At 39.7% G+C, this 16,688-nt stretch overlaps 1 protein-coding gene across 1 annotated transcript in view; it reads right to left on the bottom strand.

Annotated features, from left to right (window-relative positions):
* Window positions 1–470: 470 nt before the first annotated feature.
* The window catches only part of LOC119315054 (acyltransferase-like protein At1g54570, chloroplastic), a 32,359-nt gene continuing 16,141 nt past the window's right edge, over window positions 471–16,688 (bottom strand). The window contains exons 5-12 of the mRNA XM_037589717.1: window positions 3,346–3,452; window positions 2,936–3,057; window positions 2,737–2,842; window positions 2,458–2,591; window positions 1,997–2,366; window positions 1,798–1,911; window positions 932–1,017; window positions 471–771 (exon numbers count right to left, since the gene is read on the bottom strand). Coding sequence (XP_037445614.1) covers window positions 471–771; window positions 932–1,017; window positions 1,798–1,911; window positions 1,997–2,366; window positions 2,458–2,591; window positions 2,737–2,842; window positions 2,936–3,057; window positions 3,346–3,452 — 1,340 coding nt within the window. The remainder of the gene's footprint in view (window positions 772–931; window positions 1,018–1,797; window positions 1,912–1,996; window positions 2,367–2,457; window positions 2,592–2,736; window positions 2,843–2,935; window positions 3,058–3,345; window positions 3,453–16,688) is intronic.

Genomic DNA, 16,688 nt, shown 5'->3' with positions numbered 1-16,688 from the left:
ATAAAATACCAAATGAGCACCTAAGTTAGTATTACTAATTAGTCCATTGCCACAATTATTTTGGCACACTACTAAATTAGTTATATTATCATAACTTTATAAAAGGCATTAAATTAATTATTTTGCCCTCTGTTTTGGTTGTTTTAGTGCATTTAAATATAATAAGAAATGTTGGTTTCTCCAACATTATTACTCATGAATTTAATTGTCACATTTAGAACATTTTAGTCTTAATGTTTGAAAACTTCTATTGTTAGTTTGATTTGGATTTTGAATCGCTTTCGAACTAGCGTGAGATTAGCAACAATAATCGAAGTAACGTGGCATCATTAACGTGGGATTACTGTAGTCTAATTATCCGGGCGTCACAAAGTTTCAACTCACCCTATTTCGGAAATTGGCTCAACAGACAATTAAACATGAAAGCCATGGCCCAGTTAGCCTAAGCAAACCAGTCCTGACACAATCTTTCACGGTTCGAAAGTAGGCACTAGAGCAGAAGGACCCCAAGTTGCCTGGTACAACGCACGTCGCACAATACTCCGGTAAGGATCGTCGTTTCTCTTCCTCTTTAGGTAAGACATTGCATTCTGCACTTCTGATTCGATTTGAAAATATACTTGGTTTGCCTTCTTCCTATCTGTCAACACATTGTCCATTCCTTTCATCTCAATTGGCTTCCCGAATAGGAAATATAGCCGCCCTGGTAATTTTGGGAAAACAACAGGCAGATGCAAGACTTGATTCCCATCCTCTCCTTTCATAGTGTCCCTGAAACCAAACATTCACAAAGAAGGTGACCAATGTTTTTATTCCTTAGATAATGGAGGTGAAGTGGGACCAAGGCTTGAGATTGGTAACTAACTTTCTAAGGAGATGCTTGATTGTTTGTTTATCAAAGGAAAAATGGGCAGAGTAATAGAAATCTAACCTTAATCTTATAAAATCTCTGTTGAATGACTTTATCTCGTCTCTAATATATGGTATGTTCTTTTGATCATTGTAGTCCACAACTATCTGTAAAAGGTACAAACAATACATAAGTAGACCCTATTGTGTGGAGATAAGAAAAGAGCCATTTTAATCGAAAATTCGAATCTGAGCCCGAGCTCATCTGCACCTGCGCTCACGAAAAAAATCAAAATAAATACTAGAAAAACTCAAAAAATTCCAAAAAACAATAGAGTGGTAGACAATTTGATGCGTGGGGTACGCTTCAATTTTCAAAACATTTGGACTTCTGTGCAGCTCTCAGCAAAAAAGACAAATCGGAGGTCTGTAAAAATGTGTACTGTTCATATACTGTTCTGGTCTGATTTGTCTTTTTTGCTGAGAGCTGCACAGAAGTCCAAATGTTTTGAAAATTGTAGCGTACCTCACGCATCAAATTGTCTACCACCCTAATTTTTTTTGGTATTTTTTGAATTTTTCTAAAAAATTTATGATTTTTTTTGACCGGGTGCAGATGCACCCGGGCACGGAAACGCCGCTCTCCATTTTAATGCCTTAAAATATGGAATATAACTTGTACTACAATCATAGTTTCAAACAGCGGAGATAGCATCTGCTATTGCTCAAATTAAATGTCATTGCTTTTTGTTAATGATCTAGAAATATATATACAATAATCTATATTTTTACAAATTCGCTACACGGACATAGTGCCCGCAATATCGCCCGCTATCCGCATTCCGCTACGCGGACCCCAGCCCGCTATCCGCTATTTAAAACCATGACTACAATATGTAAATCTTGTTGCTTCAGATGACTCGAAGTACAAAAGCACATAAAGCTAACCTCCAAAAAGTCATCTTCTCCCACACAACCAAATGGTATGACAGTAACTCCAAACCGTGCCGCCATTCTTACAAATTCGGTTTGATCTGGCCAAAACAATTTGTATGCTTCGCCCTGCCAGGCACAACAAAATAAGCATAGCAGAATGTAGAACACACAAGCAATTTTATTAGAACAAATTGTCCTTGTTCAAGCACACCTTCCTATGTAGAGCTTCTCTCACACCGCCTGGATAGAGGAGAACAAATTCATTTCTCTCAAACAATTTGTACATATTGATCGGACCGACTGGAACCGCGCCGTATATAGAAACAAAATCAAATAGAGACAACTCCTGGCGTAGTGTCTCATAATTTCCAACAAAAAATACATGGTGGGCCCCTGTTCGGATAACTGTTTTTTTCTCCCTCAAGAACCCTTCAATCAGTGCAGCCCACTCTATGGCCAGGAGTTGGTGATATCCCACAAACAAGACAGGACCTTTGTCAGGAACACCGGCAAGGCCATGGACAATTTCCCCATTTTTCATTGTAGAGAGCATGGCTGGGCTCAGTAACTGATGAAACAGTCTGCAAGAGTTTGAGTCGTACAAATGAGTCTAGTCATCTCTACATGATATCATGTGAAAAGTTGAATCGACCTTATATGCTAAATACATACTTGAAATCTTCACCAAATGTTCTGTTGAATTCACTTAATGTGGGTGACAGGAAATCGTTCACACAGTCCCATTGTCTACCACGGCGGTACATTTTTACTCCTTTTATGACAGTTAGAAGGTTGAAGCCATCCTCCTGTCGAAGTGCCACGAGATTCAGAAATATTCTATTAGACAATATCAAAGTTAAACTTAGTGTATACTACTCAACCAAGTAAGTGAAAACATGGAAATGTTGGGAACTAATTGAAGAGAAAAATATTGAGCATGATAGTTTGTACCATGAGTAGTCTGTCACCCCGGTTCCTAAAGTACCGAACTTTGCAGTTTTTCAGCGACTTAAACAGTCGGTCTGCTTCTCTACTAGGTGGCAGATTCCCACTCCCACTAAATCCAAATACATTTATGGCATGAGATTAAACTTTTAAAGATTATGCCTCACCTGAGCTACAGATTTTTGGAATTGTTAAACAGGGATACCTTGCAAGAAGTAGAACTTCTCCTTGTACCATGTGAAGTTGTGACTTGGTATAGTCTGCACCTGACTTGAGAAGATCAAGTCTCCACATGAGAACACCCATTTGTATTATATCTTCTAGTTCCTGAGAAATAATAAGCATCAATTCTGACAGGACAATATTACTATCTACGGGTGTTTTTTTACAACAATAATCTACTTCTGCTTAGTAAGTTTTTCTTGTGAGAACATTAGAAAGGATAATAATGGATGACCATCTAGGTGTTCTTAAGTGATAAATAATGTTGTTAAAAGCTAGAAAATGTCTCTCCGAATAAATAAAATTTGAATTTCCACAAATTTCAATTCTTATTTGTGCATGTCTAATGGAAAGATTAAAATATTCTAAAAGAAATGATAACTGATAACTTACGGAAACTAAAGGTAGCATTGAAGTGAGTTTGTCTGAAAATTCTTGTAGAGTCTCTTGTGGAGAAAAACTATTCTCAAGGCTAACCATAGCCATATTAAGAGGGTTACCTATGTTGCAACATGAAAAAATAGTCTGAGGAGCACAGATACATAATTAAGAGAAATTCTTAGATTCACCGTCGAAAAACAATATAATAAGAATTGAAGTGGCTCATATGTCAATGAATAACCATTTCTGCCTAAAGATATAGTAACTGATTTGTTCCAGTACCATTATGATTCATATACGTAGCTCATATTCTTGATATTTATTGTATATCATATGCTTAGTTTAAAGATTAGCTGGTTATGCAAGTGCTCTAACGCTGCAATATACAATACTCCCTCCGTCTCATAATGTAGGACGTTTTTTGACATTAGTGTAGTGTCAAAAAATGTGTTAGATTATGGGACGGAAGGAGTAGTTGGGAAAAGATCAGCAGAACAAGCATAACTAGCGTTGAGCCAGTTTATATTTATTGTGTTCTCACAGAAAGAAACCTGCAATTGGTCTTTGCAATAGTTTATTCCCTAACAAATCCAAAATAAAAAACAATAATTAAAACTTGAATTATATATTATCTTGAAATAAACCACTTTCAATGAAAAATATACTATGTCAACATCTTTATGGTATACCGGATTATTTTGAATATATATATACATATATATATATATATATCTGGGCTATTCTGTTACGCGTAACAGAATATTATTCTGTTACCCTTTTTGAACTGACGTGGTTCGCAGTTTGGACTGACGTGTTTTTTAACAAGAACTGATCTTCCTGCGTGCACGACGGACTGAAACAGGGGATGCAACATGGAGCTTCCGGTCGTTCCCCGGCGCGATGCTGCGGGCCATTCGTTGCTAGAGGAGACGTGTAAGGGGTTCCGCACGTCCGCGCGCTCAGCTGGATGAGTTTTGCGATCTGTAGTCACCGGAGGTGACGGCGTGTGCATTTTTGGCGGCGGACGTGATTTTGGGCGTCAGTGTTTACTGTGGTGTTCGTGGGCCTCAATTTACATCGTGTTTGTCGTTTTTGATGTGAGAATTATCGGTATGTTATAGTTTTTTTGAGATTTTTTTCATCTGTAATTTATGATTACAGGTTTTTGTGTTCTTGGTCGTTTTCCACGCTCGCCATGGAAATCTGTTCTTCTTTTTCTGTTGTTTTTACTTTCGAATTGGTATTGCAGGGAGAGATATAAGGACTGTATGAAAAGATTTGCGTTGTCAATTTTGCTTTTTTGAGTTGTTTCTACCCCGGATTCCCATGTTGTTTTGTCGTTGGCAGAGGTTGTGTATGGCGGCTGACTTTAAGCTGTGATTTTTGGGTAATTTGGTCAAACTGTGTAATTAAGTTGCGTGTTTTTCAGTGTTGTTTTGAATTGATGCCCGTATGTGTAGTTGGACTGCTGCCATGTCAAAGTTTTGTTACTGTGTGTTGACATGGGAGCCGCACCGATGGCTCTGCACTTTGATTATAAACCCCGAGCCCTCTGTCAGTTTCATTCTACGAGCTGCAACCAAAGAAAAGGGAGATGGATCCTGAGCTGGGAGAGGTTACAGAGGAGGAGGGGGACGCCATAGATGTTAGGGCTGCAGTAGCGGAGCAAAGGAGGAGGAGGCGCAGGCGCAGGCAGATGGCGCGACGTGCTGCCGAGAAGGAACTAGAGGCAGAGTTCAACAGACGACTTGCGCATGAGGTGATGGATACTTGCAACTCCAATGAATTGGAACTTCTTTTCCCAGAGGGCAGGACAAGGAACCATATTCAGATCATTAGTTGGGCTAGGGCGAGAGCAGCCACGGCTCCACATCCATCCACCAGGGCAAAATGGTGTCATTTCTTTGATCGTTATGACTGAAGTAGTGAATATTATGTTTTTAAGATTTTTGTTGTGAGGGAGCAGATGTTCGAATGACTAAATGAATTCAACTTTGTTTTTTGTCTCTGAATGTGTTGTTTTGTCTGTATATGTTCGACATGTGCACCTTTGAACTGCTTGGTTTTCTGAAGTTGAACTGATCTGCGGTCAAATGTTGGATGGCTTGTGTAATAACTATTTCCTACCAGCTGGCTGCCCATCTGCCTATTTATTATTTTATAATCTGCTAGTGTCCCTGACTATAAACGTTATCCATCTATGTATGGTGTGTGGCCAAGTCTTCCCCCTCCCTTTTATTCATTCTTCCAGAATCAGATCTAGGTTCCTCTCTCTTCTCTTCGTTGCCTTTTTCTCTGTTCCTGTGTGTTCGATGGAGGATTGTTCATGCGGATGCCTGGTAAAGATGGCGCGCATAGCTGACGGCTGTGTGTACGAGTCTGGTTTGGAGCTCACTCAGGCTCAGCGGCGTGGGCAACTTTCTTGCTTGCTGTACGGCAACCATGGGTTTCGTACACCCTATGTTTGTCGCCTGACGGATGGTGACTTGAAGGAATCATGGGTATGTGTTTCTATTCGTTTTGTTTTCTACTTTCTTGTTGGTTTCTGTTCGAAACCCATGGACTGGATCTGCAGTTTTGTCTTATGAATAGCTTGTCTATATTTTTTTAATTTGGTTTTGTTGGATTTTTAACAGTAGGGATTTCTGTGTGTATTTGTTCATTACTTAACAGTATTTAAACCATTTTTTGTATAATACCTTATCTATTTATGAATAGATGTTTTTACTGTAGGTGTATTGATATGTATATTTTTCAGTTTAGTTAGTTCACATGTCTAGTTAGTTTTGTGTTATTGTTTTGGTTCAGATTTTTTTCATTTTAGTTTGTTATGCAAATCGTTCCTATATCTATGTAAAAATTCAGTTATGTCAGGTGTTCATTTTGTTTTGTACTCCCATGTCCATTTGCAGAAAATGTCACCCAGGATCAGGATTGTTGCTCCTAGTTCCGGTGTTCTAAAGATGGAGACTTCAGACAAGAATGGGTATCAGTTGATGGATGTTGCCTACCACATCGACTTTGATGGTTGCATCAACCTAAGTACTGGGTGGAAGGAGTTTGCGGCTGAGTCTGGATTTGAGGATGGTGATGGTTATGGCTGTGTTCTTGAGAGAAGACGACTCTCTGACGTTCAGAATTTATGTGCTGTAGGTTTAAATGTGGCAAATGACGCCGGCTTTGAGATTTGTGTATGGTTGATTATGTTGCAGTATTTTTTCTTTTAAAACATTTGCATGTGAGATGGTTGAATTGTATGGTTTTATCAGAATGGTATGGAACTAGTTATGTAATGTTTTTCCTATTGTTCTGCTCAATTATAAGTGTTTTATTTATACATTCTTTATACTAGTACTGGAACATTTTCTATAGTTGAACTGATGGGCATCCTTTATTTTGGCTGGTATATTTTTCATGTTCATAACTCGGAGATGGTGCTATACGCTGATGATTTTTTAGAACCCTATTTTTCTTATTGAGTTTGCTGAACTTACATTCTGTTAATGATAGTACTGCTCTATTTTAGGGTGTCAATTACCAATCAAATTTGTTTGTTGTATAATATTTTTTTCTTACTTTTTTTCATGAATTTTGGAGCATGTTTTTTTTCTTTTTTATAGATGAATAATGATAGTTTTGGTATTTTATAAAATAAAAAAAAATTAATCTTCGCTGCACAGTACTTTCTTTTTATTTTTGTACTTGAACCTTACGAATTGTAGTAGTTGAACTTTTTTGTAAATTCGTTTCTGAAATTTTAATTTTGAGTTTTATATATGTATATATATATATATATATATTTTTACTTCTTACCATTAAGATGTGCTTGAACTTTTTCACAATATTTTTGTTTATTAACTGATTTTTTCCTGTGATTTTTTTAAAATTTTATTTTCATTTTTTATTTTTTGTCGTGCGTGATCTACTGGATTTTTGTAATGGGGCGAAGTACTTTGTTGGGCCATCAGCCTGGGTTATTGTATTCGGCCCGGATAGCTTCTCTCGCGCGGCTGTGCAGCACGGCGTGCGCGTGAGCTATGTGTTTAGTCCCACCTCGCTAGTCGAGGGGGCTCTAGACTTGTTTATAAGCGCAGCCGACGCTCAGCAGTCGAACTCCTCTGAACACTTACCTGAGCGCTTATACACGGCGCTCGCTCTCTCTCTCTTGACCTGTGGGCCCTGTACGGCAGGCCCTGCCGGTATGCGGATTACTAGGGATTCGCCCACGGGCTCGAGTTCAAGTATCTAGCATTTGTCAGGGCCTGCGCCTGTCCTTGGGCGGTCAATTTTTTTATTTTTTTTGGATCTAGTACTTGACTACACCAGTAACTTGGACTGGTACTTTTTTGTCCTTGTGCTGTCAATTTTTTCTTCTTTTTTTTGTTTGTTTGAATATAGTACTGTGGCATGACTTGCTCCCGCACCGAACCGTACCGAGGGGCATAGTTGTACTGACACATCTTCCTTGTATGGACTTTGCCCCATTATCTATCTTAGGGGGTGTGGGTGCGTGGGTTTAGGGTAGGGGGAAACAGAATAACCGCACTGCGTCTGTCAAACAAGCGCACTGGTTGATTTTAGCCGTTTGTATTCACCATCTATATTAATTCTTTTTATTTGTATTTGATTTTTGGTATTATCTATTATAACTGGCTAGAGATAGTGGGCTTCGCCACAGTTGTGGGCTTTAGGCGTCCGTTTTCTCCCAGTCATCTTTTAACCCTCCCACTCACCTTTTAACCTCCTATCTTCCCCGTTCCGCTCCTCTCCCGTCCCCAAATCGATTCCGTCTTTGTTCCCCTCTTCTTCTCTTCTCGGAGCGGGAGTTGTTTCTCCTATTTCGCCGCGGAAGCGTCGACCGGAGGGTTCAACCCTAGGGGTGGAGGTCCGGGTGCTCTTTTTTGTTCTTTTTGCTCTGCCATTGACTTTGCTTGCGTCTTCTTATGTTCAGATTTTCTCTCTATTTCTAATCTCTTGCTCTCTTTGCTGTCCCAGGCTGCACTCGCTAGGGTTCCTTTGCTGTTGAACGAGCGTTTGGCGGCAGTGATACTGGATTGCGTGGCGGATTTTGTGTTTGCTGGTAAGAGTTTTGCTTTTGTATGGCGTGCTTCGTTTCTGAAATAGTTCAAATCCCTTTCATGTGTCTTACAGATCTGGTTCGGCCGATTTTAGGACTGTAGATCTCAATGGGTACATCATCTAGTCCGGACAAATTGAATGCAGGTGATTTTCCCTGTATTTTGGATGATGTTTTAATAGATCTGGTTTTTATGTTGTACAATTGTTGTCTTATCGACTTTATAAGTTGTATGTATTTTGATATGTGTTAATTTTGTCCTGGATTGTATGGCGTGTATGGTTTTGGCAGTTGATGCAACATGCAGACAGGATGTAGTACTTATGACCATGTGTATTTTGAACTGCTGTCCTGGCATTTGAATAGGTTGTAGTAGTCAATGAGGAACTAGTATGGTGTTGAACGAGTTGTGTTTTCTGAAGTTTGTTCTGCAAGTGGTGGGTTCATATTTGTTTTATTTGGTGAACTTGTAGTGTTCACATAGTTGAACTGATTGATTGTTCTTGTACTTTTTTTGCTAATTATGATGTTGTTGCAGATGTTGGACTGCCGGTGCCTCCTGATTCTGACAAATCAAAACGCTTTCAAGATCTTGTGAATGTTATTTTTGAGACACCAAATCCTCTAGAAGAACTTGCGAATGTTGCTGGTGTTTCCCTTATATTTGCTCTATTTTTATCAGCCTTTAATACATATATATGCTTAGTTACATCAGTTGTTCCGTTTTGTTTTGTGTCTGATGCAATGCGCTTTATTTATCTTTTGTGTCTGCAATGTTAATTGTGTTTTAATTTTTTATGTGCGTGGTTATGTTATTGGTTTATGCAGTTAATGACAGCCATGGTGTTCCAGAGGACATTGCTGATGTTGTTAAAGATATTAATGATGGAATGTATTCACTTAACGTTGATGATACTGGTGGCAGCTAGCAGTTGTCTGTTACTCAGTCTCAAAGTGTTGATGGCACTGAGCCTGTTACCCAAGCTGAGGATGTTCCTATGTAGTCATAGCTCGAGGATCAAAGGATAAGAAAGAAGAAGTATGAATTCCAGAAGAGAAAGGAATTGGAACGGCGTCAAAAGGCTGCCTGTGTGCCAGAAAGTGATGTTGATGTTGCTCAAGCTCCTAAATGTGTAGGCGACGAAGGTGGTGACGCGAGTTTTTCAACTGTTCATGTCGGATCTCATGGAAGTGACATGCTTGTGAAGACAAACTTGATGCAAACTCGTTTGACGCAAGTGTTTGATCGTGATGGAGTTAAGGAGAAGAAAGTTGTTTTGAAGAGGAAGATGTCAGATCGAATTCCTGATGGCACACAGAGGCGTAGTCCACGTGTGAAAGCTGTTTCCCAACCTGGTAATAGCAAAGCTGATGCGGATAGTTTTGCTGAGAAAATTGGTCCAAGCAAACTTGGTGGCTCCTCTGTTCGTCGGAGTCCACGAGGTTTGACAAATAAGAAGCCTTCTTCGTCTCCTCTTCAAGAGCGGTCTTTGTTGAAAGAAAATAAGAAGCGTAAAGTTCATCCTGCAAAAGTGAACAAAGGCGTGAAGAAGCGTGCTCGTGTTGAAGTTGAAGATTCTGCATCTGAAGAAGATGATATTGAAGTTGATTCAGAAGATGAATTTGCAGTGGTATGTGTTTTGTACTGCATGTGTCTTGCTAGTTGTACTTGCAATGATTTAATTGTGTTTGGGTTGGTATGCTGGCCAGGTGAGGCTGGTCATTGTTTCGCATCTATTTTGATTGTGGTACTTATGTTGTTTCAATAGTTGAACTTGTGCAATCTTTTTTACTTACATTTGTATGCTTGTTTTGTTTTCTATATTCATTGTTTGCAGTGGTTTGTGTTTTGTACTGCATGTGACTTACTAGTTGTACTTGCAATGATTTAATTGTGTTTCGGCTGGTATTGCGGCCAGGTTAGGCTGATCATTGTTTGCATCAATTGAGGGGTGGTACTGATGTTGTTTTAATAGTTGAACTTGTGCAATCTTTTCTTTTTCTTTTTACTTGCATTCATATGCTTTTGTTGTTTTCTATATTCATTTTTTTAAGGTGTGGCTTTTTTGTTTTCATTTACAGCCTGTTAGCGTCAGGAGTCCGGTCAAGCCGGTAGGAGGCAATGCCGGAAAAGTTGCCTTGGATGAAGGTGACCAACGGAAATTGAACTTAACTGTGCGATGTTCGTTGAGAGAGGTTGAAGATTGTGCTAAATTGCTCGAGAGTCGGCATGTGGCTAGGGTTCATGCATCTAGTTTTGGTTCTATCTTCGGGTGGAGGGTGAAGTCTAACATTTCCCTCCCTCTGATGGGAGTTTTGTACCTGAGGATAGATTGTGATACAATGACTCTTGACATGGGTGAGGCTAATAAGAAGCTTCGCATCACTAGCGATGGTATACAGCAATTATTTGGTTTCCCTCGTGGTGGTCGTTCTGCGCCAAGGCCGTCAGAGGACGGATATGATGACGCTCTGATGAAGTTAAGATCGGAGCTTGACATTAGCAGGAACAAAGATATTAAGACAAAGGATTTGAGGAATAAGCTCAAGGTTCTCGTCAAGGATCCTAGCAAAGATGACCTTGCTCTGAAAGTGTTCTTCATTATTGTGTTTATGAAGGTTGTGTTGCCTGGATCTGCCCCGCGTGTTTCCAGAGAGGCAGCAATGTTTGAGGGTCTCGTCTTTGAGGACATGGCTAATATGGATTATTGCCAGCTGATGGTTGATGAGCTTAGAAGGGTTGTTGCCAAGTACCAAAGTGGTCATACCATGGGGAAGGCAATCACAGGTTGTGCCATAGGGCATGTACTAATGTACCTTGACTGCCTTATCCGTGGCAAAACTGCGGAGCCTGACATGCGAGTCCCCCGCATATGTTATATGGATCCTGCCAAGCTTTCTGATCTGGTTGATGCAGATTTGATAAAAAAAGGCAATGCAGATCCAAAGACTTGGGTGTTTGGGAAGCTTCCGGTGAGTTTTGTTTGTTTTGTCTCTTGCAGACCTTTTTTTATTTTTAGGTATAGCTATTTTTTGCTGTAGTGGACATGTTTGTACTGTAGAGTTGTCTGTTTATATTTTGTATGGTTTAGGTATGGATTTTTAGTACTGTTGTTTCATGTTTGGTTGAACTGAATAACTTTGTTCAACTGGCCTGTTGGTAAATACTAACAAACTGGCAATGACAGTTAAAGTTTTATTAGCGGTGTTGATTTTAAATCTGTTAATATCATGATTTATTTTTCCTTATGTGTTGCATTGATTGATTAACTATTTTTCCCTTTTGTTTGTAGTGGAAAATTCAAGAGGAGGTTGTTTTTTTTCGAGTGTATAAACGGCCAGTCCTGGAGATGCCGTCGTCTCAGGTTCCGAAGTTTTCATCTCTGCCGGATGAGTTGAGGGATTGCCGTGGTGTTGAGGGTGCTAGTTATGCCCCCCTGGCCCTAGTAATGCTAGTGCTTCACAGAGGCAGGGTTTTGGTATTGATGTTGCTGTTTCAGCGTTGGAGCGCGCTGAGCATATCTTAAGTAATGTGTGTTCTGAGCTGCGAAAGGTCCCAACGACAGTTGAGCGTTTGAGTTGTATCAATGGTATCCTTCCTGAAGGTCATCAATTTAACGCTGAGGAATCTGTTGACTACATTGAGATGGAGAGAATTTTAATCGATGATATGCGCGACGGTGCCGCTAATCTAGTTCAGAGCTCGGTTCGCCTGTTGAACAACATGAAGCATTTCAGAACTATGCAAAACTCTCGCTGCAAGCCATATGAAGAAAGTGCAAATGTTGTTATCAAGCAGTTTGAGCAGGATGAGGCTGCTGCCACCGACAGCAAGGCTGGTGATGGTACTGAGGCTAATGTTTTTGACCATGAAACGAATGATGTTGGCTTTGAGCGTCCTGATGTTGATGTGAGTTAGTCCTTGGTGTTTTGCAATTTTTATGTTGTTGTCCTGATGTCAGTGTTGTAGTTGAACTTCCTCATGTTCATCTATTTATTAATAATTTTCTTTCATGCAGATTGATCACGATGAGGCTGCTGGCACCGATAGCAGGGCTGATGATGGTACTGAGGCTAATGTTTCTGATCAGCGTACGAACGATGTTGGCTCGCAGCACCCTGTTGTTGATGTGAGTCAGTCCTCATTGTTTGTATGTTTTTACTATGTTGTTCTGCTGTCAGTATTGTAGTTGAACTTCCTGATCTACATCTGTTTATTAATTTTTCTTTTCATGCAGGAGACCAGTCATAATGTTGAGGCTGCTTTTGACGGTGGAGTTAATGATCTATCTACTGATAAGTGCAAGGTTATTTTTACTTTCATTGTGTTTATTAATATTTTCTTAAAATTTCATGCGCACCGATGTGTCTTGCTTGTTCATTTTTCTATCCCACACCGTTTATTGTTGCTCATAATAGCATTGTTTTTTTGTCTCATTACATTTGAATCAGGGTCCTATTGTTGGCGATGAGCCTTGTTTGCCTGTTGGTGATGTCGCTTTGAATGTTAGCAGTAGCAAGTTCGATGATGTTGTTGTGAATGCTTCCAAGGTTTATTTTTCTATGCACCTATTGGTAGCTTATTTTTTATTGTTAGTTTTGTTCATATTATTTACTTTTTTCTGAATTTTTATTTTCATCAGATTACTATTGTTGAGCGTGAGGTTGTCCTTAGTGGTGGAGATGATGCTCATGATATTCCATTGAGTAGTGGGTGCAATGTTGGTACCAAAGTTGCTGATGAGGATGCTGGTGCCGCCAGCATACTTGATGCCAAATCGCCTGGTGTTGGTATTACTGGGAATGAAAATGTTTCTGGTTGTGAAGATTTGCCGCCGGAGAATTTCCCGCCTGGAGGTGTTGATTATGGTGATGCATTGCAATATGCTTCTAGCGTGGTGGAGGTGCCATCCGAGGATGATGATTTACTTCTGTCAATTTCTTCTGACCCCTTGACGCAGGAGGCGCTCTTGTCGTCCCAGGATTTTCTTTCTACAGACCCTGAAAGCGCATCAATATTGGTGTCCTCTCAAGATGTCCCATCATCAAACCCTGAAACTGGAGGCATAATGGTCTCATCACAGGAACTACCGTCGTCGTCAAACCCTCATAGTCCAGGTAAGGACTTGTAAATGGGGTGTACTTCTCAATTTTGGCATTTTGGACATGTTCTCTTGTAGTTGTTGAACTTATTATTTTTCATCATTTTCTGCAAGCAGAAAGTGGTAATGTTGTTAAGGTTGATACATTTTTCTTCGCTGTTATGAGGTTGCGCACGAACTGTACGAAATGGTTAGTTTGGGATTTTGCCCGTACCATTTTTTGTCTCTTTTTCTTTCTCTAGTGTGATTATTGTTGTTGTTGCAGTAGTTTTAATTCATGTAATCTTTTGTGTTTTCTAGTCACAAGACGATGTTTCAAAATAAAGAATGTGATGCCAGTGTTGGTTCTATTGCTAAAGCGTTTGTCCCCACTGGCATGCTCAACTCAGACAGTGCTGATGTTGTTTTATATTCTCTATGTCAGAAGTACCGAGACACTGACAAGTTGATAGTTCCCAGATGGGTGACGGTCAGTATTTTTGCTTTTTTTGTAAATAGGATGATAACTTGTTTTGCTAATTTTCTAACTATTGTTGTTCTTTTTGTACAATAGACCAAGATCCGTGATGGAAATATTGATTCCAATGTGCTAAATTGGTTCACAAGATCAGGTGCTGATGGTTTTGACCAAGTAGGTGAACTTGGACTTTTTGTACTCATTAACTAGAACTGTCATGTTTTCTTTGCAGTTTTGGGAGGTGTGGGGAATGAACTTGATCTGTGCTTCTTTTATTAAAGATGTACTTATTGTTGCAAGGGAATTGAACTGATATGATTGTTCCTCAATTTTGGGCGGTGGATATAATTTCTTTATGATTATTTGATTTTTTGTTTGTACTTATGAATTTCAATTTCCCTCTTTTATTTTATTGTTTGGTAAATTCATTTTTCCTTTGCGATTTTTTTTCAGCTTCTTTTCCCTACATTTGATCCGCCGTCATTTGTGGCTACCATGAAGCCTAGTGAAGTATCTGGGCATTGGTGCTTGGTTGTTCTGAATTTGAAGTTCCGTCGTTTCGAGTGTCTTGATTCACTCCGTGATGAAACCTGGGGTGATGCAGTTAGATTTTTAAGGAATATGACAGATAATATAAAGAAGCTTTGGAGGGAGTCTAGTGTAGACAGGGCCAAACCGTTCTCACTGATGCATATTGATGGTTTCTCTTGCGAGTTTGTGCGGGTGCCTCAGCAGGAAAACACGTGAGTATCCGTTTTTAATGATTTTTGCTGGTTGTTTTTGTTGCTGGAGGATGTTGTTCCTGTATTTTTTGGATTTTGTGTTGTACCATTTTTTTGATTTTTCCTTTTGTTTACAGGCATGATTGTGGATTCTTTATGCTACAAAACTGCAAGACCTATTATTGCCGGGAGGATGGTGTAATTGAAATGGCCGATTATAGCCATGAAGACATTTTGGACATTAGGAAGACTTTGCTGTATACCTGCGCAACTAGCAATGTGTTTGATGTTGACTTTCGGGGTTTGTTTGGCATCGAACCCTGTACATGTGCATGGACTTTTGTAATTTTTTTGCAGCTTGTACTTCTCTATTAGTACTTTCATGAAATATGTATTTGAACTTATGCTTTGTGCGGTCTTCTTTTTTTCAGGTGAGTGGCTGGATCTTGGTGAGGCTGACTACAGGTTCTTTGGTAGCCAGTTCTTGGAGCTTGAGCGCATAGCTATTGATCTTAGCCAGGGGCGTTCTCCCGAAAAGACAAGATCTGGTGTTATGAAGGGGCGGTTGGGAGCTCTGAGAGGTTTTACGGCTGCTTGTGCAGATAGCCCTACTACATCCAAGAATCCCATTGTGGAATTGATAGAGAGTGATGATGATGTGTTTGACAAGATTGCTCGCGTTGGAAGAGTCACGAGGAGCGCTGCTGCCAAAGGTTTATCTCCCCTTTGCTGGAATAGTGGCTCGTAGAGCTGGTGGTGCTAGGAAAGATCCCGCTTTGGATTCTGGCAATGTTGTAAGCACGAAGCGTGCGCCCAGAGCTCCTATAAAGTTTTGCTCCCCTGTGCAGCAGCTTCACCCTTATAAATTCCCTCACCTGGACAAGGCTCGCAGGTTGTATAATCTGTTGCTTAGTAATGAATGGCGTGAGAAGTATGGCGAGTGAGTATCTCTCATTATTTTTTCCTCTTCCTTTTCTTTTGTTGTAACTGCTAGATAAATATGGCCTGAACTGTTTCTTTTTATACAACTCGAACTGCTATGAATGCCTTATCTTGCTTCTCCTTCTTTTTGTTCTTGTGTGTGCTGCAGGAATACATTCTCAATGATACCTCAGCCTGATGGAAAGGTAACTAACTTCACTGGGAATCGCATCTGGGAAGTTTTTTCACCTGGGCAAATGATGGAGGGTGATGTAATTGACTTCCTCATTGATGATTGGAAGCAAGATCCCGATAGAAATGCTGATTTCGCATCTGGGAAAAGGATATTGCTGAGTCCATATTTCATCACGGTAATCAATCAGATCGGTTTCTTTATGTTGAACAAGACTGTCTATTGTTTTTACGATTTTTAATAATACTTTGCTTGTTGATTCTTTTTCCGTTGTCTATTTTCTATTTTGGCTTTTTTGCAGGTTGTGCTTGACTGTTCGTTTTATGAGGATGAAACTAAAGTGTTTAATGTGGAGAGTGCAGCGAGAGATTTCAAGAGCTATGTTAAAGCTAATGAAGACTTGCTCAGTGCCGACCTTGTGAGATCTACTAGCTGATTTTTGGTTTTTATTTGTTTATTGTGATGCTTCTTTTTACTTTAAATATTTAACATCTCTTTTTTGGTCATTTGTTTTTAGATCATGATGCCTCTATTCAAGCCTATGGTTTTATCAAAGGATAAGAAAGTGAGCCACTATTCCTTATATGTCATGAATCGGTACCGAAGTAGCGTTGACATCCTTGACTCTTTACCTTATCCGAAGAACCACCGTCCTTCGAAGAACACCTATCACAAAGACTGCGAGAAGATTGTGAGTGACATTTATTATCTGTACTGGATTAATATTTTCTGCATCTTTGTTTTCTGTTGTTTCTGAGATCTAAAACTGTGTGGGTTGTTTTGTTTTTTTACAGATTTCTAGATTGGTCAAAGTAATGAAGGCTGTGTATGGTGATGCTCAGTACAATGCGAGCAAGCAGCCCAATTGGGAGCTGTTTGCAAA

Source organism: Triticum dicoccoides, chromosome 6A (genome assembly GCF_002162155.2).
Source record: "Triticum dicoccoides isolate Atlit2015 ecotype Zavitan chromosome 6A, WEW_v2.0, whole genome shotgun sequence".
NCBI classification, from domain to species: Eukaryota; Viridiplantae; Streptophyta; class Magnoliopsida; order Poales; family Poaceae; genus Triticum; species Triticum dicoccoides.
The sequence above is the reverse complement of the archived record's forward strand: the minus strand, read 5'-3'. Positions and strand labels throughout refer to the sequence as shown.